This window comes from Macaca thibetana, chromosome 8 (assembly GCF_024542745.1).
Source record: "Macaca thibetana thibetana isolate TM-01 chromosome 8, ASM2454274v1, whole genome shotgun sequence".
Classification (NCBI taxonomy): Eukaryota; Metazoa; Chordata; class Mammalia; order Primates; family Cercopithecidae; genus Macaca; species Macaca thibetana.
This window is the reverse complement of record NC_065585.1, coordinates 89,973,492-89,997,128: the sequence shown is the minus strand read 5'-3', so window position 1 is coordinate 89,997,128 and position 23,637 is coordinate 89,973,492. Positions and strand designations below refer to the sequence as shown.

At 36.5% G+C, this 23,637-nt stretch overlaps 1 protein-coding gene across 1 annotated transcript in view; it reads left to right on the top strand.

Moving 5' to 3' along the window:
* RP1 (RP1 axonemal microtubule associated) overlaps positions 1-23,637 on the top strand; it is a 273,274-nt gene that overhangs the window by 105,902 nt on the left and 143,735 nt on the right. Inside the window, exons 15-16 of the mRNA XM_050802339.1 lie at positions 10,259-10,436; positions 16,520-16,651. Of these exons, the coding sequence (XP_050658296.1) occupies positions 10,259-10,436; positions 16,520-16,651 (310 nt within the window). The remainder of the gene's footprint in view (positions 1-10,258; positions 10,437-16,519; positions 16,652-23,637) is intronic.

Sequence of the window (23,637 nt, the reverse complement as noted above, 5' to 3'; positions counted from 1 at the left end):
GTGAGTGCAAAAACTGGCCAGCTGCTTTAGCACCAGCAGGAGCAAACTCTTTCAGGCCCCATGGCAGCATCCAGGTGGTAGTGCCTGCAACCCCAAGGTCCTACAAGGGATGTGTTACAATGCTCTGTTAGTTCCACCGTCTGCAGACAGCAGTGTGTTATCAGTTTTGTGGGCCCTTTGTCTCATTGCATAGGGCAGCTAGCTGCCCTCCACCAGTGAGAGCAAAGGGCCAGTGTGACAGCCTTTTTGGGTACCCGCACTTGGTGCATCCTGAGTTTTTGTCCGCTACCCAAGAAGAATGAGGTCACATGGACAAATTGAAGGATGGTGAATGCGGATAATATTATTGAGCAATGAAAGTGGCTGTCAGCGGAGAGGGGAGCTAGAAAAAAGATGGAAAGGGCAGGTCACTCTACCCTGAAGTTAAGCCAACTCCCTGCCTCATCCAGCCACTGTCTCTGGAGTCAAGTCACCTCTCCCTGATGTCCAGCTGCTTATCCTCTCTACCGACTGAGTCTGGGTCTTTATAGGCACAGGATGGGGAGGTGGGGCAGGTCATAGGTAATTTTGGAAAAGGCAACATTAGACTGGTAAAAAGACATTATTCAGAAAGAACTAATCAGGAGAGAGCCGACACACAAGGATGGAAGTTTTCACTTTGGGCTGTGGGTTTCAGGGTTTTCACCTCGAAGGAGGAGTTTTGCCAGGGGCATGCTCCTGTCTGCCTAGCATTTTAGGAGACTGACTCCTGTCGCTCTCAATATTTCAGTATTTAAAAAATGGGTCTGGCTCTATCAATGTGTATCAGTTCAGCATCAATCCTCAGAATAAGGTGAGGTGAGTGTAATCTTTGAGGATTACAGCGGAAATACTGTTACTATGTTTTTTTATTAATAGACATTTGTAAAAATCTTTAGCTTAAGGTTAAGGTTTTGAAGGTCTTCCTGGCCTATATCATACTATACATCAGTAACTTTCGCCCTTCTGCTTCCTAAATTCAGAGGCTCAGAGGCTCAAACATTCTCTAGAGGTTTCTAGCTTCCTGTTATTTCTGTTAAAAATTCCAATCCTGTTCTTGGGAAAGTTATTGCATTAGAAAGTTATTGCTAAAAGATTTGAAATTTTACACAGGCTATCCATAAAGCCAGAAGCTCTTGAATACTCTGTAAATCATAGGAAAGTGTGGCACTGCTTTGGCCAGTGGTGAATTCCCTGATACTATAACCAGATCCGCAAGACAAAGGGAGGAGGCTGACTGTATTTTTAGTGTCTACTGCATTCCAAGGCTGAGCGAGCTCTCTTAGGTTTGTAGTAATGCCCCTTAACCCTAAGCTCACACAGCAAACAAACAGGAAAGCAAACAGCTACAGCAGGTCTTCACCTAAAACCAACCCATGTAAATGATCTTATGACTTCTTTTGTGTAGTTATTAAAAGATTTGCCAGGGTTGCAGAGTTTCTGTTCTAAATTTAATGCTTGTAAATGCAGGAGACAAAATGTGATTTTTTTTTTTTCACCCATTGCAAGCTTCCCAACTGAGACCCCATAACAAAAAAACAGATTGATAAGAGAAAAGCGTACAAATTCACCTAAATAAGTTCTGTGTAGCTCAGGAGCCTTCAGAAATGATGATCCAAAGACCTAGGGAAAATTTTGTATTTTATAGACACTTAAGTGTGATTGGAGAACCAAAGGGTGTGATCTAGTGGTAACGAACTGTGGGGAACTTAGTAAGGCCTGTCTGTCCAGGTTTTTCTTGGAGTCACTGTGAGGTTTTTCTTTCCTCCAGGTATAAAGTAAGACAGCTGTCACACGAAGGTCTTTAGGGGAAACAAGGAGAGGGAAGGTCAGAGAGGTGCCCTTTCCAGGTTTTGGGTGTGGTTCCTGGGAGAAGAAGCAAGAGGAATTCTAGTTTCTGTGGCCTGCACCAGGGGAGAGAGGGGAGAGGGAATTTCAGTTTCTATGGCCCGCTTCCGGAGAAAGTGGGCTGGAGAGGGTCAGGGAGACCTTCCTGCTTCCACAGTTTTCTCATTTCCTTCAGCTTAAAATACTCACTGTGCCAAGCTGCCATATTTTAGGCTAGTGTTTCCTGCATTCCATTATAAGTATCAGGCCTGGTCCAGAGCCATGGTGTCTTAGCTCTTCATTGGGATCTGCCCCTTGAGTGTGGCTTCTCACACATGCTGTCACTGAACATCAGGGTTCTCCTGTGGGTTGCCAGTTGTTTTGTGCATTAACAACATGTTATTAGCAGAGGCCTCAGGGAGCACTCTGAGGCTACCTCCTGATGGTGTCTGCCACTCAGACAACATTGATTTTTAACCTTTACTCTGGTACTTTTATAGAGAAGAGCCTCCACAGAAAACCCCTCATTTATGTTTTATTTCTGCTACTTCCATTGTAGTGTTTTCTTTGACTTAATGACTCATTGATTTCGTTGTCTTACTTTAAAATTCTCCATCTGAAATTTTGGTAGTGAGTCATTTTACTCAAAATGCCTGTGCTTCCTTGTTCTTAAGAAATAGTGTTGATACATAACAATGAAGCATATTATTTTTCACTTTCATTATATCTGACTAGGAATCACTAGACTGGAATGACATTACCCTTGAAAACAGAATGGAAACAGTCCTCTTAATTACCCTAGTTTGTGTATGTTTAGAGGCTATGGTAAGGCATGCTTATAATTTCCAAAGGGATTTAAGATGCATTCAAAGGTAAATGGTAATGCATGGTCATATTGCTATACCTTAAAAACCCAACAGTGCCTCAGTGCTGGTAGCTACTCAAGAAATGCTTTTTTTTTTGTACTAAATTGAATTGAATAAAAACATTAATGGTCCCAACATGTCTGCTGTTGTAAATTTGGAAACATTTTTATAGGCAAATACATTTAAATCAAGTGACATTGATCCTATAACAAATATTTCTATTTCTGTTACCATGAAGTTTTTATCCTGTATGAGTAAATCACCTTAATAGATTTGATGTAATCAAAATTCAGGTTAGCAACAAACAGCATGCAGTTCACTAGGGACATTTGTAAGGGTGTTAATTTAAAGAAGAAAAATAAACTTCAGAATAATATGGGTGGAACTCACTAAGCATGAGTACAAAGGAAAAAAAGATGTAGGAATTGTAGGAAAAATAAGCTCAAATGTGATCACCGTATCCAAGATACACACACAGACATACCCCACACTGGCAGGATGCTTGTCTATGGGCAAGAGTTTAGTTTGCAGAAACTAAGAAAGATTCTCTCATTGTGGATTTGTCTAATTTTTTCCTCTTCATTCAAAATACATTCTATGCATGCAAATAATTTAAAAATGAAAGGTAATTCATATTTATAAGAAGTTGAAATATAAAAAACACATGAAAGCATATAGATGGAGTTAGGTTTACATGGTGCTAGACCAGTGGGTTGAAAAGTATAAAATTCAGTGAAAGTCTTAGTTTTATGTAAAAATTGTAAATCATGTTTTACCTAATCAAAAAATTTTAAAAACCTGATGTGAATAAAATTGTGTTTACTTCCATAGCTACATGCAAAATAAGTCATTTGAATTTTCTAAAAAATGGTCTTACATTTCACTATTACTGAAACTGCCTTTGCAAAAATTATGTTAATGGGAAAAATCTGACACAGGAAAATTATGGCAGTGAAAGAAATTTGACCTAACAGACTCTATCTTGCTTCTAACCTGCAAGCTGTCCTCCTCTGTGTCCTGGGTTCAGGTGATTCTCGCCTCAGCTTCCCAAGTAGCTGGGATTACAGATGTCCACCACCACGCCCAGCTAATTTTTGTATTTTTAGTAGAGATGGGGATTCACCACGTTGGCCAGGGTGGTCTCAAACTGCTGAACTCAGGTGATCCACCCGCCTTGGCCTTCCAAAGTGCTGGGATTACACGTGTGAGCCACTACACCCAGCCTGTAGTTTAACTTAGAAACAAAGATAATAACAGTGCCTCTCTGTAACAAACTCCTTCCTTCTTTAGGCACCAGACAGACTTGGTAAAACTAACAAATTAGCCACAAGATAAAAAATTATGGCTCAGGAGTCATGTAGCCAGACTCCTGACCTTTCCAGTTGCTCCTATGGATAACATCACTATTGTGAAATCTAAGATTGGAGTTTGGGGTGTTTTTTAGACCCTGCATTCTGATGGACCAGCTGGTGCCACCCAGACTAGTAAACTGGTTCAACTAGTTATATGCACCCACCCAGGAACTGAAGACAGCAAGAAGACAGCTTCAACTCCCTATGATTTCATTCCTGACCCAACTAGTCAGCATTCCCCACTCTCTAGCCTCGTGCCTGCCAAACTGTCTTGAAAAACCCTGGCCTCCAAATTTTGGGGGAGGTTAATCTGAGTAATAATAAAACTCCAGTCTCCCATTTAGCCTGCTCTGCATGTGTTGAACGCATTCTCTGTTGCAATTCCTCCATCTTCATAAACTAGCTCTATCTGGGCAGCTGGCAAGATGAACTTGTCAGTGGTTACATTGTTGTAGATCACAGTCTATGTATTTAATCTTTACAGCAGATACAGATATTTGAAGAAAATACAGTGGGCCTTAATGACAGCAACAAAGATTGCTCTTATTAGGGGAAAATAGGCTTTAAGAAAGGAATAAATTGTTGAGTGATTCATCTTGGAAAAGAGGAGGCATAATAATACTCCAGTGTATAGAATGTATACTACTAGGATGCGGGCACCACAGTGGAGAGAGTTTTGTTTGCTTTGTTTATTTAAATATCCCAAACTGTACAGCAAGAACTGATATTTGATACGTGCTTAACAAATATTAAGTATGAGAAGTTAAAATATCACTTGAGTGATGGTAACTAGGAGTTGTTCTACTGCAAAGGAGCCAAATAGAGGGAAACGGGCATTAGATGTTATGGTAGCTTGCAGTGGTGTGAGCATGCATCAGATATTCTAACCTGGCTTTGTCTAGCTGCTGTTTGCTGCAGATGTGTAGGAAGGCACACCTTTTGCATTCAGAACTCACGTTTTGTTTCCTATCTACATCTCTTTAATCAGTTTGTATTTGGGTTAGGAATGAAGCAGAGATTTTTAAATGAAAGCAGGAAAAAGGAAACAAAGGAAACTAAAGGTTTATTTTGAAATGTAGTTATATTCCATTTTACTTTTATTATTTTCACTAATTATACTTAGTGGAGGTTACAAATACCATTTCTTCAGGTGCCGTTAGAGGGGACAGGACAAATACGCATGCAACACTGATCTGGAGAACAATAGTTAATTGGTAATCCTTTCCAAGTTGTGGTTCAAGTGTTTCTGCGAACGCTCAGGAGAGGCAGGTTGATTTGAGCAGAGTGGGTGAGTAAGAGAAGTTTCCTGGAATGGTGAATTTTAGGGGGAGAGAATAATTCCACTTTTCTTTATCAAAGAGAGGAGAGGACATTACATGAACAAATTATGAGATTAGAAATTAGTAAAAAGAAATTTAGAGTTAACAGATACTGAGTTTCTACTGAAAGGCAGAAACTGCTTGTCACTAGTGCTACAGTAGATATACTAAGACATGCTCCCCGCTCTCAGGAAATTTGTGATTTAAAAGGGGAAAAGAAGAACATAAATAGACAAATACACCATAGTGTGCCAAGTGCAATACCAGGAGTAAGTACCAAGTTCAGTGTTGGTTTGGAAAAAGATATGTCTGAGAAAGAATTTTCTGTTGTGTGAGTCATGAGCAATTGCTTGAGATCTTTAATGTAAAATGACGTTGATTTTTAATATGTTATCTGTTCTAAGTTTGGGGAGATAGTGGTTTGGGAATAATATTCAAGTTCATAAATCTGGCCTCACTGTAGAAGATGCGCTAGTTTATTGAGAACCAGAAGTTTGGAAGAATAACTATGAGATTACTATAATGAAACACAGTTTGACTGAAAAGCCTATAATTTATCTAAAGTGCACTAGTACTTCTAGTGTGTTCCAGTGTGCTTAGTTTGACTGATGGATTTTTTTTTTTTCTGTCAGAATATGCTTGTATATCTTGGTTTCTATCTAGTTGAAAGATTAGTCCTTTACAGGCCAATAGTAATGTTTTATTTTTTTAATTATTTATTCTTTTTTTCTCCTTTCCCTCATCCTTGTTTGATATCTTGGCACAAAGACTTAAAAAAAAAAGTCATGGAAAAAGGCCACAGGACATAGACCGTTCTTTAGGTCCACACTAGTCTTTACTGAAGTGTGGCTGATTTAGTTTGTCCCTGAACTTGGGTATACCAGTTGTGTTTAATTTCAAATATGACTGATATTATAATCAGAGCATTTTGGGCAACATAGGGCTTGAGGGTCTTGCATAACCTCTGGTCTTAATGGTCCTAACTTAATGGGCAGCTTGTAGCAAATCCAGCTCTCTCCCAGATTTCTAGTCCTCTCAATAATTGAGTCTGCCATGAAGGCATGGGATAACTTCTAGATCCCCTGATGTCTCCATGTGAGCTGCGGAGAAACTAGGAAGCTGCATCAGTGTTACTTTCTCAGACTCCTTCCTTGAACATTTCTAATCCACCTTCTGGATGTTCCCATTGTGCTCTAGTACTATGCTAAACACTGGGATGCTCTAAGTGGAGTGTGTAAGTTTCCTGGGATAACCCCTCAGCTGTTGAGATTCTCTTCCAAAATATATGGATGATTCTAATGCCCCTTATTTCTTTGTTACACCAAGAATCAACTTCAAGTGGAGTTGATGTAAGAAATCCATGTCTCTCTTCTAGCCATTTATCCCAGGCCCCTCCTCTCAGAACTGGATGCACCTCTCTTCTTGTGGGGTAGCAGTTTTCTCTATGTAATATATGGTATCTACCTTTTCAGTGGCTTCATCATTTAAACTCTCAGGTGTCCAGTCCTCCAGGTTCTAGGAATATTAAGTTCAATTTTGGAATTTCTTTTATCAACCATTTTCTCTCTCAATAAAGCTTGCTTTTACAAATAAAAAGCACCTTTTAAAATCTTAATTTACTGCAGATTTGTTAAAACCCTTTCATTTGGAAGCTCAAAGCTGAGCAAAGATTTTTTAGCTCTAGGCTGGATTCTACTTACACCAACACAATGAGTATTGTTGATTTAGTGGGTAAGAGAGCCTTGGAAGAATTAGCAATGAAAATATATTAGTTAAAGAATTCACAAATATTATCTTTACTTGAGTTAGTGATTGTAGAGATCTAGGAATGAGGTGATGGGGCCTACAGTCTGGGAATTAATGACAAAAGTGGAGAGTTTGAGTCAAATTTGATAGATCATGTGAATTACTGAATATTAATGGCTGATTGAATATTGGTGATGAAATAAAAAGACTGTCAGTAAACTATGAATAGAGGGGAACTTTCTCAACTTGATTAAGAATACCTACAAACGGACATGGATGCAGCTGGAAACCATCATTCTCAGCAAACTATCGCAAGAACGGAAAACCAAACACCACATGTTCTCACTCATAGGTGGGAATTGAACAGTGAGATCACTTGGACTCGGGAAGGGGAACATCACACACCGGGGCCTATTATGGGGAGGGGGGGTGGTGGCATCGGGAGTTATACCTGATGTAAATGACGAGTTGATGGGTGCTGACGAGTTGATGGGTGCAGCACACCAACATGGCACAAATATACATATGTAACAAACTTGCACGTTGTGTACATGTACCCTAGAACTTAAAGTATAATTAAAAAAAAAAAGAATACCTACAAAAAACTTGGAACTAATATTATACTTAATAGTGAGAAACTGGATGCTTTTTCTTTAAGATCAGGAACAAAGCAAGGACATCTCTCACCACTCCAATATTATATAGAAAGTCTTAGCTAATCAATAAGACAGAAAAAGGAAACAAAATGTATACAGATTGGGAAGGAAGAAATAAAACTGTCTTGGCTCACAGATGATATTAGTTTTTATGTAGGTAATCCCAAAGAATCAACAAAAAAATTTCAGAATCAGTAAGTGTTTATAGTGAGGTTGCAATGTATGAGGCTAATATACAAATTTTAATTGCTTTCCTATATACTAGCAATGAACAATTGGAATTTAAAATTAAAAACATAATGCCAGTCATATTAGTACAAAAATGTATAAATCTAACAAAATATATTCTGGATCTCTATGTGGAAAACTAGAAAATGCTGATGAAAGAAATCAAAGAAAATTTAAATAAATGGACAGATGTTCCTCGTTTATATACTGGAAGACTCAAGGTTGTTGTCAGTTCTTACCAACTTGATCGATAGATTCAATACAATTCTGGTCAAAATTCCAGCAAGCTATTTTGTGACTATCTATAAGCTGGTCCTGAGTTTCCATGGAAAGGCAACAGACCCAGAATAGCCAACGTAATACTGAAGAAGAACAAAGTTAGAAGACTGAAACTACCTAAATTTATGATTTACTATAAAGCTACAGAAATCAAGACAGTGTGGTATTGATGAAAGAAAAGGCACAGAGATCAGTGGAGCAGAATGGAGAGCCTAGAAATAGACCCACACAAATACAGTGAAGTGATCTTTGACAAAGGAGCAAAGGTAACTCGATGGAGAAAGGGTAGACTTTTCAACAAATGGTGCTGGAACAATTGGATGTCCATATGCCTACAAATGAATCTAGACCCAGAGCTTAAACATGTCCATGAATGTTTATAGCAGCTTTTTTCATAATCACCCCAAACTGGAAACAACCAAGATGTCCTTCAGTAGGTGAATCTATAAATTTTGGTGCATTTATACAATGGAATATTATTCATCAGTAAAAAGAAATAAGCCATGAAAAGACATTAAGGAAACTTAATTGCATATTACTAAGTGTAAGAAGCCAGTATGATGAGGTTACATATTACCCCATTCTAATTATAGGACATTCTGGAAAATGCAAAGCTATAATAGACACAGTAAAATGATCAGTGTTTGCTAGGGATTTGAGGGAAGTATGGAAAGGATAAATAGATGAAGCATAGAGAATCTTTAGGGCAGTACAATTATTCTGTATGCTATTGTAGTAACGGATACAAGACATTATAGATTTGTTAAAACCCACAGAATTGTATAGCACAAAGAGTAAACCTTAATGTATGCAAATACATCATTTAGGAGGTTTGGGAATCTCAGGAAAGAAAACAGATGGTCTATGATAAGGCCTAAACTTCCTATGCTGCAAACAAACCGAAGCTGCTCTTCTGCACTTACCTTCTCTATTGTTCAGCATCATTAAGGTGCTTGTTCATTCATACATCATGCTGCCTATGGCCCCTCTGCCTTAGTTTATGGTGCCCCTCTACCTGAAATTTCCTATCCCTACCCCCAGCTCATCTTTCCCTACTTATTATCTGTGTACGTGATTTGTCTTCTCTATTCGACCATGAACAATGCAAGGCCAGAATCTTATTGAATTTAGAACAAGAACAGAAGACAGAAATTGCTTACTTTATATTTATAAAAAGAGAGAGAGAGAAAGAGAGAGAGAGACTGCCTTGATTCTTACTGACAAGAAGCTCACATTTGAGTGGAGACTAGAATATCGTTTGTATTACAAATAAAATAATAGTTACTAGTGGAAATTTTAATCCATGCTTATAAAACTCATTAGTTAGGACTGAAATCCTGTAAGGAAACTTTTAAAACGATGAAAAGTGAAATATTTTCTAATATTAGATTATAAATGGCTTAAAGAAGGGAGAAGTGTTATAATAATCTGAGAGTGTGTAGATTACTGCTAGGCATTCAATTCTTGAATATTTTCCTCTACAGTCTTTGCATCATTTGTGTGCATGCTGTTTATGAAAATTCAATCTGGAAAATGCAGAGTAGCACAGAAAATTAGTTTAAATTTAAATGTAAATTGACCTATGGTAAGAATAGCCCTTTTCCCACCACTTTAGAGTATTTTCTAAAAGAAAAGTTCCACATTTTAATGTTCTACATTCACCCACAGAGGTGAGCAACTCTAAAATGAAATACAGCATACACAACACTCTCCTTAGTTGAAGCTCTTACGCTATTCAGAGCTTTTTGTCCAAAGGCATGTGTCCTTGCCTCAACCCATCATGTGATCTCTGTTTCTGGATCTTGTGAAATAGGATGAAGCACACAGGGCAATTTATGTAAAAAGTCTCTTGATTTATCATAGTGATGTGAAACGAGACAAAATTATATTCTTGTAAAATGACTGGTTTTAAATTCTGTCTTTTACGACTTGCTCATATTTATTGAATCATTTTGTATTGATTGTAGGGTACAGGAGATGTCGACTGTCATTTTAAAATTAAGAAGAACTTGGAGAATGCATCCGTAAGCCTGGAATCTACGAAGAGCCCAGGATTGTTTGTTGGACTTCAGTCAGATGGGCAGGCAAAACCAATGATTTATACCAAGGATGAGAATGTTTTCTTCTATCCACAAGTCATCCAATGTATGTTTACTCTGACATACTTTGCTTTTTGGTTTGCTTTATGATGGTTTGTGTACAGTGTCTGAAAATTTCACCACATTTTTACTAGGCAAATCTCTGCTGTTAGGCTTTTTTGTTTGTTGTCATTCCAGAAGCAATGGAAGGAAAACATAATGAAGACGGTTGCCTCAAATTTTCAGATAAATTAATATTAGGTATAGAAGTTTTGCTACATTGAACTTCTTTGTAACTTTGAAAGTTATGTGTACATTCGTGTGTCTGTGTACATGTGCATGTTTGAATCTTTGTTTTTTAAGGATAGCTTCATATACCCCAAGAGGAATGAGGCTGTTAGAAATATTCTCAGATTCATTGCTATTAATTTTTAATGGTTGCAGTATAAAAAGAGATGGAATAAAGATCAACACAAATGGGATTTGGATTAAAAATAGGATTTGGGAAAAAATCTGAAGATAGGACAGAAATGTGAATATTTTGAAACTGGTTTCTCTCATATCTAAGTTCACGTTCTCTAGCAAATCGAAATGAAGATATGAGGACATTATTTAATCATGTATTTGTGTTCAAACCTTAAAATATGTTTCAACACAAAGGCTAATAAAGTAACTTTATTGTATTTTTCAATTATCTTGAAGTTTAGTTTGCTATCTAATTTTTGCTTGATGTGAGGTTCCCTGAATTTTGGCTTACTCAATATCTGTGTCATTTTCTTGGTCTGACTTTTGTTTAGCTTCTGTTGGCTTATGAGAGTCCATATTTACTGTATGTGTATATATAATATCCCACAGAAGATAGCTTAGAATAGGAATAAAATGATCCTGATGTAACATGATGGTATATTTGGCCCTGTTCTTCACTCTATCTGCATCAACTCCTTTTCAGCCTTTAGTTGCCTTTTTAAAAATTTTGTAAACTGTTGGGCTAGTATACCTGAGTTTACTGCCATCCATACCACCACTCCCTCCACCCTTCATTTTCCCACAGGCTGGCCCAGAGTGGCATTCTGCCTTGACACAATGCATATGCCATCTGCCTCTGGAGCTCTGAAGGGAAACAGGTGACTTCAAAGCCAGCAGAAGGATACAGGAGTAGAAAAAGAGCAGTGGGAAATAGCTAGCAGGGGTCAGCTGCCATGCTGGAAGAGCACAGGGAGAAAATAGAAATGACCAGGAAGCAGGTAGAGATGAAAAGGTGAAAAAGAAGAGATTGAAACAATAGAAAAAGAAATGAGAAGAAGAAAAGTAATTTGTGGCAAGACATAAGAGAGAGATAATAAAAGGACACATTTGTCAACGTTAGGGTATTAGTACTAAAAGAACCAATAGAAACAAAGCCATTCTTCTTTACAGCCCCTACAATTTAGTTCTGTTACTAAAGCATAGATGGTTTGTTTTCTTCTCTGTTTACCAGAGGCAGCCTCCTGCTTTAACAAGGGCAAGAATGCAAGAGACATTGCTTTAGAAATTTTATTGAAGATTCATGAATCCTAGGAATTCTGAGGAAGGGTTTGAAAGCATCAACATTTCTTCAAAATACAAAATAATACTTTCCAATTTTACAAGAAGAGCATTCCATTGGGATTTCTGAGTGTTAAAAACTCTGTCTTAGGGGATTTTGTGAAGAGTGACAGAATGTTTATGTAAAAGTTTGTAGGGCCAGGCACGGTGGCCCACACCTATAATCCCAGCACTTTGAGAGGCCAAGACAGGTGGATCACTTAAGGCCAGGAGTTTGAGACCAGCCTGGCCAACATGGTGAAACCCTGTCTCTACTAAAAATACAAAAATTAGCTGGGCATGGTGGTGCATGCCTGTGATCCCAGCTACTGGAAGGAGAATCACTTGAACCTGGGAGGTGGAGTTTGCAGTGAGCTAAGAACGCTCCACTGCACTCTAGCTGCAAAAAAAAAAAAAAAAAAAAAAAAAAAAAGTTACAGTAATTCCCCAAGTCATTTTATTATTTTAGAATATTTTCTCCCTCCCCTCCCCTTCCCTTTCTTCTCCTTCTTTTTTTTTTTTTTGACAGTCTCGCTCAGTCGCCCAGGCTGGAGTGCAGTGGCGATCTTGGCTCACTGCAAGCTCCGCCTCCCAGGTTCCCACCATTCTCCTGCCTCAGCCTCCCGAGTAAATGAGACTACAGGCGCCCACCACCATGCCCGGCTAATTTTTTGTATTTTTAGTAGAGACGGGGTTTCACCATGTTAGCCAGGATGGTCTCGATCTCCTGACCTTGTGATCTGCCTGCCTCCGCCTCCCGATAGAATGTTTTCTAGCTAGACTATCTACATATGATAGATTGAACCTACTCTATGCCAAAAAAGTTCACTCCCAAAAACATTTGGGAATTTTGAATTGTTTATATTCTAATACAGAGATAGAGCAGCCCCCCCAAAACGGTAAGCTGAAACTTTTTTTTTTCAGTGTAAATTTTTCCTCATAGTTGTCTAGAAAGCAGAGTTAAAGTTGTGAGGTACCCTGAGTGGTAAGGGGACTTGGATAGGGTAAGAGAGAGTGGTAGGAAGAGAATCATAAGGTTACTCTCAAGAGACTCCACCTGTTGCCCCCAGGCATGCAACCTGAATGAGTGGTCCTGGCTTCCTTGGAAGCTGCTGCACCTCAAGTAAATGTCTGCAAGCTGCGTGGTCTGACATGGCACACAATCACGTGGAAGGCACAGATCTGCTCAGCCGAGGACAAGGGCAGTCTCATTGACAGGTTCCACCCACCAAACAGCAAGAGGCTCAGAAGTATAGCAGGGTAGAGGGACAAGGGTAGGATTTCAGCACACAGGCTTTGAGAGCCAGACTGCAGGTCCTGGGAGGGCGCCTTTTGCCAGTGGTATGCTCTCACGGCTCTTGGACCACCTGCCTCTGTTCTGTCAAATGAGGACCAAGAGTGCCTTCACTCAGTTGTGGTGTGAGAATTACATGAATTAACATATGTAAGATGATTAGAATAGTGTCTGGTACTCAGCAAGTGCTGTTCAAGTATTTACTGTTATGATTATTAAAGAGAGGAAGAGCACTTCACGGCATATTTTCTTTTATCACTCAAATAGAGTCGATGGATTCTTGAAAGACAAGAGATTCCGTCTCATCACCTCTTTTAATCACTTTGCATATTTCATTTCTCTGTGATTGATTTTTTTCCATCTACAGTTTGGCAAGGATTTGGTTTAATTTACTGTGTATTGGGAATTTATAATAAAAGTCATTTATCCCACTACCATTTAGCTGTTCTTGCTAGCGTGTGCAGTAAAACCTCTTCATTCTCTATTTTCATGAATTTATATTCACAGTATATACAGGAGAAAGTGTGAAAAGATCTTTCCCCTTGGGCTTATGTGATTAGTTATTATACTGAGCCTATGGAGAAGATTCTCCATTGATTATCTGGATATTTGGATAATTTGAAAGTTTTCTTCATTCTGTTCCTCTAGATAATAAACCTGCATTTATAATTCCATACAGTAAGACCACACTGCTAGGTATCGTTTTAAAGAACTGTAGATCAATATAACATGTAACTTTTCGCTAACTTCAGTGTACTATTACTTTTATAGAATACTTCGGAAAGAGTGAACCTATAAGTTTTTAGAAGTACTTTAACAGAGACTTGACTTTTGCACAGAAATTTACCTCCTCTTGCTCTAATTCCAGCCCAGTTTTATGGTATGAGCCATCCTCTGTATATAGATCGTGAGACTCTGGCTATTAGTAACCCCTCAAAAATGCAGGACTGAAGATATGGTTCAGATGTTACATTTTTATTACAATAAGAATTTCTTTCAGGTTCAAGTTTTATGGAAGTTTGCCTTAAAATATGTTTGGAAATTTCATTTTTGCTTCATTCTAGTCTGCTAAGATCATTCAAGCATAAAAATCTAAATTAAATACTGTCATATATCCAATTCATAAAATTCTGACTATGTATATTACAGTCTTAGAAAAATATGACAAAATATGTTTCAGATGATAAAATGATTATATGGATTTAAAATATATATGCACTAATGTGACACTATAATCATTGCTATTATGTAAGTTTTCACTTGTTTTACTTTTAAAATAGAAGGTATTCAATAAAACAAAAGACTTTTCCTAATTGATTTTGTAGAGTTACTGCCTTTATTGTCTGGTAGATCTTGATATGGCTTAAATTTTGGATATAATGAGGTACTACCTGATGTGAGTCATTAATCATCCAAATCCAGCTGTATAGGTAACATATACCTTTTGATAACATCTCTACCTAGACAGCTCTGGTTCTTTCACCTTCACCACAGGTTTTGTTTTACATTGCCAGTGATAGAGTTTTCACTTTTTTTTTTTTAATTGTAAAAGTCAGACAAAGAGCTACTAAGGGTTGCTCCAGTTCAGAGTATTGTATTATTGGAGGGTCACTTCGGTACTTGGCTTTTGAACATCTTTCTGTAACCCACCTGGCCTGAAGACAAAGTGGGAAGCCTTCTCTACAGAGGGATAGGAAGGTGCTGGATGACATTTCCAGAAAATGTCTTCCACTTTCTGAATTCCCTACTACTGTGTCGTATAAAGAGATATTGGTGTACTTTTTGAGAAGCAGAGGTAGGATTAATGAGAAGCCAGTGTGGGAAGGATAGAGAGGTAAAATGCTCATTCTACTTTCACAGTTCTGCATAGACTGGCCTTGTTGTGCAACCCTTTTTGGGCTTGTTTCTAATGGACTGGCACGTTAATTGTTTTCTCCTCTGTGCTCCCTATGCATGTTGTGCTTGTGTCAGTTAAAGAGCTCATCAGTATCTATCAGAGGTCATGTTTATGTATTCTTTCTCTGGGCTGTAACCCCATCAATGTCAGAAGCCATTTCTTATACATTGATTTGTTCCCAGTGCTATGCAGTGACTGGAAGATAGTTTATCTTTTTGTAGATTCTGGATTTCTACATTACATTGGTAAATGAACTCTTAGCTATATATAAGAATCTTAATTTTTTTCCTCTACAATTATTTATTTATTCTCCATGAACATATTTCTAGTTATTTCTATCTTCTTTTTAATGTTTTAAAATTCGTTTATTATCAATTTTTAGTGTCTCAGCATTGCATTGTATATAAACCACATGGAAAAACTATGTTTTATAAGGATTAGTATTTAAAAGCTTATTGTTGTCTGAAATGATATCTTATAACACCTGAAGGATATAAATAACAGTGTAATCATGGACAGTTCTTCAGCCACCAGTATTGTAGAGTCTGCACCATCACCCTGTGTGATAAGTGTTGCTGATTTCTACTAAGCATACCTTTGAGGTTGTTATGCTTTCTTACTTTGTGAGTCATCTTACATCGTTGACTGCAATTGTGATATTAAGAAGTAGTTGTTATTACTCTTTATCATATAGAATCAGAAATTTACATAATTTTTTGTTGCTGATGAGAACCTAAAGCCATTCATAGTGTGAATTACCACCATTTAAAAACAATATGCCTATGCCTGATCCTAGAAAATGAACACAAACAACTTGAATTTGAAATCCTAAATATAAATAGCACTTAGGAGCATATACTATAAAGCTGAAGTCATTATTTAACTTAGAGATACCTATTCTTAAACCAGACTCCAAAGCAACTTGCTTCTAAGTAAAAGGTAGAAAAGTAGCTAATGTTTTCATTGCTTATAGATATGTGTATATTTTGTTGATTCACATATTTCAGTAAGGTAACATGAAATCCTGTTTGAATGACATTTTAGTTTCCCCTTTTGAGGAAGGCAAACTAAAAGATTGTTAAGGAAGTTCCCATTTAGAATCTATAAGAAAAACATTTTGAATAAGTTGTTTGATTCATATTGTGATGTTAAACTATCGTTCAGATTTGCAAAGCAATGAGTAGGTTTTATAGTGATGCCGTCTATGCACAGCCTGCTGGTAAGAATAAGAAGTCATTTTCTGTTAACTACGTAATTCTGAGTAAAGAGATTTGACTAGGCATTGAAATGGAAACAATGGCAAAACTTAAACTTGCATAGCTGAACATATGGTGAGTATTCTGAGAAGCAGCAAGTGATTTTGAAAGGATGGCATCTTTTAAAATCTTAATTTCAGTTGGCAGAGAAAACCCAATGGGAATGTCTGCAACACCCAGCCAAGAAGAAGAAAAGATCCATGAGTCAAAAAAACAGAAAAAAATACCCCCAGAATCTGAGGATAGGAGTCCCTTACCTTCTTCAACTGCAAGTAAGCCACAGCTTTTGCTTTCCTGCTTTTGGTTTGTTTGACTGCCTTATTTCTTCCTGTGGCCATCGCAGGAAGACTATTAAATTATTTTATAGCCTATATCATGTTATACCACATGGACTGCTTGTAGGCTGTTATCTTGCTTTTTTATGCCTTAATTTTATATTATAAAGAATACATATATTTTTAAATGTGTTTCTTTGTCTTAAATGTAATGTTCATCCAGAACAATGTGTTGAAGATAGTATTAAATTATAACATCAATTGAACTATTACCTACACAATATTTTATGAATATATTTTATGAAAAATGGTAAATTCTCACCAAAGTCTAAGCAACGACAAAAATAATCTCTATTTCTCTGGTATAAAAAGTGAAGCTTGAAAGAAAGTGCTTTCGGTCCCAGAGGCTTAAATTCCTAGTTTCTATATTAGTTTGATCATTTTTCTTGCTCTTAAATGTATTAACTTTTATCTGGCGGGAAAGTGTAATGTATGATATCTGACAAATTCTGTGTATCAGAATCTAGTCATCTTTGGGTAAAATGAAATAGAGGACCGTCTCTGGGGGACCATTTTTTTAAAACCCGTCTTGGGAGACAGATAAATTATAATGTTACCTTTAAAAAAGTGATTTTTAAAAATTAGTTATTGGGTATGCTAGCTTTTCTTTCAGATAGTAATATAATAGACGTCTCTTGTTGACTATCCTAAGCTATTAGCACATGAACATAGGGAAGAGAAATTAGCCTTTTGATTTTTGCTGCAAAGGACTAGTCTCAGTTTTTTATTTCCATGTCATGTCATGAATCCATGGAGCAGTGTGAAGAATCACACTGAATGAGAAATATGTGCTTAGTTAAAATTTCTCACAGCAGAATTCAGTCTTGTGTCAGGAAGTAATGGTATCTAAATCAGGGATGGCCACCTCAAGTAAAATTTGACTTGGTTGAAAATAGCATGCTAGCCGAAATCCCTGGGGGATAAATACTTTTTAAATAAGTAGCAAAATGCTTATGAGAAAACCTTCTGTATGTCTTATGAAAATTTGTTCTGACAAAAATATTTTTAAAATGTTACCATTGTGAAATTTTTACGAATTTTTTTTTTTATTGAGGCAGGCCAAGTAATTTGTAAAAATGACAAAATTAGGCTTCATGATAAACCTAGACCTTTTCAAATAATTATTTCATTTAATTAAACATTAAATATGAATTGTGTGCCCATTAAATGTCAGATGTTGTAGCTAAAACAGACTTGGTCTCTGCCCTCTTGAATTTGATAGGTGAGCTGTTCAGATAAACATTAAACAATCACACAGAAATGGAAGGCTAAAACCTGATAATTGAGATGAAGGAAATACCCAGGGCATATGAGACACAAAATAAAATTTAAATCATTAATTAATTGTAAAAAGACCTATAAGTTTCTTCATTTGGTTAATGGCAATACAGTGGAAATGGAGAGTGGGCCAAAGACTGAGAAAATGGAGACTAAGCTCAGTTTCTTCAAGAACTTTTTAAAACATTGATCTGTCACAGATTTTGGCCTTGGATATGAAATCTGGGAAGTCCAGATGATGAGGCTCCTGTAAGGCAAATGCCACCTATAAAATGCCCATGATATGGTTAAATTTTGCCTTCTCTGTTTGTAGTCGGAGTGGTTTTATAGCATCCATGACTTTAAGTGAGGAAAAAATGTCTTCATGGATGAATATTTCCCTAGAAGGCTCTCTCTCATCTGTTACTGAGTAATTAGATCATGATTCCCTTTAGTTGTCTTTTTTCTACCTCTATCAAAGGACTGCAATAGTTAAAAGTTGCCTCTTGAAAGAAATACCTTCCTCTTGGTTTTGCAGCTTAGCTGTCAAGATAGATTTGGGTTACATTAGCCATTCATATTAAAATATGTTCGTTGAAAAATACTTTAGAAAACTTATTTTCTACTTTTATAGATATCTAAAACCAAATTTCAGTTCCTTAAGAATCAGACTATATTTGTCCATCCACTTTTGGGATAGGGCAAGATGTATAGTTTTGGAAATGAGGAATTATAGAAAAAATAAAATGGTTCTCTCTCCATTCAAAATGCTTATTTATTAAGGAGAAAGATGGAACTTTTCTCATCTACATCAAAGGGGCAAGAGAATTTAGAACTTAAAATAGCACATATATGATAAATAGTTATTTTATAGTAGTTAAGTAGAGAGATAGTGTCATTAAATTTGCAAGGTTTTCCTTTAGGTCTAAACTGCATTATGATATTAATTTTGTTAGGGTGGGGGGGTTGAGGAAGGAATCTTATTTTTTTTTAGAATAACCTTTTTATTATGGAAAATTTTAAACACATACAAAGGTAGAGAGAATGGACAAATGAACCCCCATGTACCCATCACTCAGCTTCAATAATGATCAACATAGGCATAGTCCTGTTTTAGTTATGGTCCTTCCTGCTATGCCCTACAATGTCCTCATTTAATTATTTTAAAGCAAATCTAAGACACCATATTATTCATAAATACTTTGGAAATTCATATTTTAAAAATTAAGTGAGAATATACATTACTTCTGCATAATTTTAAGTTTGGAAACACTGCATTTAAACACATTCAAACCGAATATAAAAAGAGAAGACTTATGATTTGATGCTCTGAACTGAAATTGCCCTTAGATATCTTTCCAGCAACTACCTATTTCTATGAATGAGAAAATCAAGACCCAGGAAGATGAATGTTATGCAAGTCTCAGCTCCAGTCACTTGTCTCTGTGCATGGACACTTGAACAGTGCAGTGCAGCCATCCTGCCAGTCCATCATCTGTTTGTGGTGGCATGCTCCACAGTGTTGCCAGGCAAATCCTAATCTGGGCCAAAGTCTCAGCCATGGCATTTTCTTTCTTAAATGTGTTTAGGTGCCAATACTTTAAAAACAAACCTGGGCAGAAAAAAATCTATTAGTTGAAGTCTTCCTTAAAAACAGTAGTCAGGAAATTTATTCTGAAAAATCTTGGGTAGTCATCTTTGACTAAAAATAATTTCATTCTGAAAGAAATTAGAATACGTAAAGCATACAGGAAAATCTTAAAATTATATCATCTTGCTACTTCCCCAAAGATCACTTAAAAATGTATTTATACTTGTGTATATATGTATGTATACACACTTGTAGATTATATTAAATATATCATTTTGTAACCTTCTCAGTTAATAGAAGGTATTAATCATTTAAGGATTTTTTATAATAAATATTTTTAATAAAATGTAATAGCTATAAATAATCCATTGTGTTGATGTAGCATAACATATTTACCTATTTTCTTATAATTTGTAATGGATGCTCATCTATATGTTATTTCATTAGAATAATTCCCATAAATGGAATTACAAAGTAGTTATATTAATTATATTAATGGTTATTCTCATCGTAATTTTTATGTCCCTTTTAATATAAAAAATAGCACTTGGCATCCAGAGTGAAATATAGTTTTATTTTTTTAATGCTCGTGGTGTCGTAAATTATATTGTAAAGGTACTGTAAGTTTTCGTTCATCATAGATTGAGGATTTGGAGAGACCTGACACATCGTAAGCAACATAGAGATTCATAGGAAAAGTGCAGAAATAAACCATTCCATTTCAAATCATCCTAATCACTTGAAAGTACCTCCTTATGTTGAGCAGAAAAGCTACCCATAAATTCTTTTGGCTTATAAAAAAGTCAATATCTTCTTCTATAAAACAACCATTGTTGTTTTTTCTTAGTATATTCTCATTTCCTCTTAGTATATTCATCTTATATGTATATAAATATACCAAAAAGTGGATTCTCAGTATTTCTTTTTAGTATATTCTCATCTGTGTCAAATGTATTGCTTTAATAGTTTCTTTTTATGTATGGTTTTAGACTCTTCACCTTTATGAATATTTCTCTTAAAGTGTGAATCTCCAAGTAGGAACCTGTCTTCTCATATAATCTGAACAGTTTAGAATAATGGTGTTCCTTTTATGGGACCTTATACATCAGTTGATACAGTCTCAGCTTGGAATACATGTTTTGGGCATTTTTATTGCATTTCTGGTTTATATTAACATCATTAGGATATTTTATTCATAATATCCTTTCAGTGTAAAACATATAACTGATCTTTCAACCAAGCCACAGACCTTTACCTTGATACTGGTTAGTTTTTATCTTCTTGGTGTTAATCCAGTGTGCAAGCATGTTAGGATGCCTTTGATTATTTGATTCTGTTTTCTATGTTAGTTATCCGTACCAGCTTTGTGCATCCTGTGCTTTGTATCCCTTAATTGAGAAACTGAACTTTATGAATATAACAAGGCTATGTTAATTTTGTAGAAATAGATTTCATCCATTGCAAGACAACTATAGGGGAATGCTTTCACTGTCGTATTTTTTTTCAGATTTATATGTTCTGAAATTAGGGTTTAAATATCTGATACTACACTATCAGGTATTAGGAAGCATTTGTTTTCAGTTGTTTTCAATGACATGTTAGAATAAATCAACTTTCTCAAATACTATCTTGGAATAGCATACAGAGGCTATACAAGCTGTCCCTTTATGGCCACAGTCTGATGGTAATTCATGCTTATGCTGACCTCAACTTTAATCAACCCATGAACTATTAGAATCAGCTAATTTGTTATTTATTTCTATGAGTAATTTATTTTTTCCACTAGAGCTTCAGTGGACTAGCAGCAGCACAAAGTAGATAACTTTTTTTTTTTTGGTTTGAGTCAACCTGATTGGTGTTTAATTAAATTGTTCAGTCACCCTCACAGAGGATGTTTTTGAGTCGTATGAATACATCTTAGGTACCATTGATTTTATTCAGGGTGACCGTGAAGAAGTCTATTGACTAATCCAGGGTCCCCATTAAATATTTTCCTAGCTTAGAGTATTTTAAACTTCTGGTCAACAAAAGCAACTGCTTTTATGGTTCTCAGTTCTCAGCAGAAATTTATAGTCTGAGACTAATGGACGTTGGTTCATTTCCAGAAGATCGTAGTATTACATGGTATTCATATTTAATTGATAACAGTACAAACTTTAATACATCATTCTGTATTATAGATTATATCATATTTAGCCATCAATTTTTATAATATGAGTGTACCCTGACAATGTGTTATTTTTGTGCAAGTGATGCAAGAACATGTTAATGCAGGAATAAGGGACCTTAGAAAACATCAACTCATTTGCAGATTAAATCAAACAAACAAGCTAAACACATACACACATAGATTTGTGTTCATCCATGCACAGACATGGAAAAAAATTCAGACTAAATAACCGTGGTCTCTTGATTTCATTTCAGAGTTTGTTTCTTTGTATGTTTGTTCGCTGGCCTTCCTACCTCAGTCTGTCCCTGCTATAGTTCACCCTGTTTCAGACCTATCTTTCTAATACTTAGCTCATACCACCACCATACTTTAAAATTGTGACTGGTTCTCTCTTGCTTGCAAAAGGATGTGCCAACTCCCTTCCAGCTTGACCAGTGCCTTCCATGATCCTCACGTTTCTGTCTCTCCTCTTCACATATAGTATCTTATGTTCAACTGAACATTGGCACCTGCAGTTCTTCCAGCATGCCTGCTGCTTCAAGCCATGTACATGCTGGGAATGCTGTCCCATCTGTTTAGAATGCTCTTCCTGTCTTTCTGCAAAATTCTGAGCCATCTTCCTACATCCAGCACTGAGGTTTCCTCTGTGCAGCCTTTTCTGCCCACTCCTTAATTACTCACTTCCTGCCCTCTGCTACACCGGAACTTTTCAGTAGTTTTTTTTGTTTGTTGGTTTTCCATGAAGGTATTTGAGTGTTTGAAATCCAGATATTTGTATGTCTGTTTTCACTGCTGGATAGCATGTATCTCCAGGGTGTGACTGTCATTATTTATCTTTCAAACTTTTCATCAGTTCTGTTATTATGAGAGCAGTGAGCCTAACACAATGCCCAGCAATTAAGAGGAACTAAAGTCTTCTCGAATTGTGTAAAAGTGATTCTTTTAGATGACTAAGATATCCGTAAGATAGTAAGTGAGTGAATGATCGACATCCTGTAATGTTCACCATTGACCTAGGATCACCAGTTTCTCTCTGGAACTCATGGATGTGCTGTGGAGTCTTTGTCAGTAGAGATCTGGTAGTGCAGTTGCCTGGGCCTGAGGAAATTCCAAGTGTATTTGACTAGAAATGTCAGGCACAGTGGCCAAATGTTCACATGTAACATTGAGTTTTAAAAATTAGATCATGTCATAAAATTTTGTTGGACCAATTTTTGTGATCATTTCCAGGTCAGCTATTTCCGATGTAAATGACGTGGAATTCACACTTGCTCTGCCTGGGTTTGAAGTTTGGTTCCTTGTTACTTCCTGTGTAATTCTGGGCAAGTCACTTCACTTCTGAGTCCTGGTTTGTCCATCTGCTTAATAGGGGACAGCACCTCATAGGAGTAGTATGAGGGTTGAGTGAGAGTGACTTGATGATGAATGTTAAGTGCTTAGGATAGTGTGCAGCGCAGAAGAAAACCTCACATGCTAGCAGCACTGCTGCATCCTGGTGAATTACGTTTAGGTGAATACAGAATGCTTATCAAGCTTGTTTAAGTGCAGGTGCTTTGCAGTTAAACATCCCATAGTTTGCTTATTATGTGACTCGGCCATATTATTTAATTTCCCTGCTTCTTTTCCTCTTCTTAAAATGGACATCATAATTTGACTCACCTTATGAGTTTGGAATGAGGATTGAATGAGAAATGCATATAAAAGGTGCAACGCAGAACCCTGCATATATTAGGAGCTTAAAAACAATTAAATTGTTCAGTCACTCCCAGAGACAGAGATTACCCAGAGCTGTTATACTGACAGAGATTACCCAGCACATTCTAGAGAAAACTTTAAAAAATGAATATCAGTTCTTTCATAGCATTTGTTTTTATTTGTATATTTTTGCATGGTTTTTATTTTAAA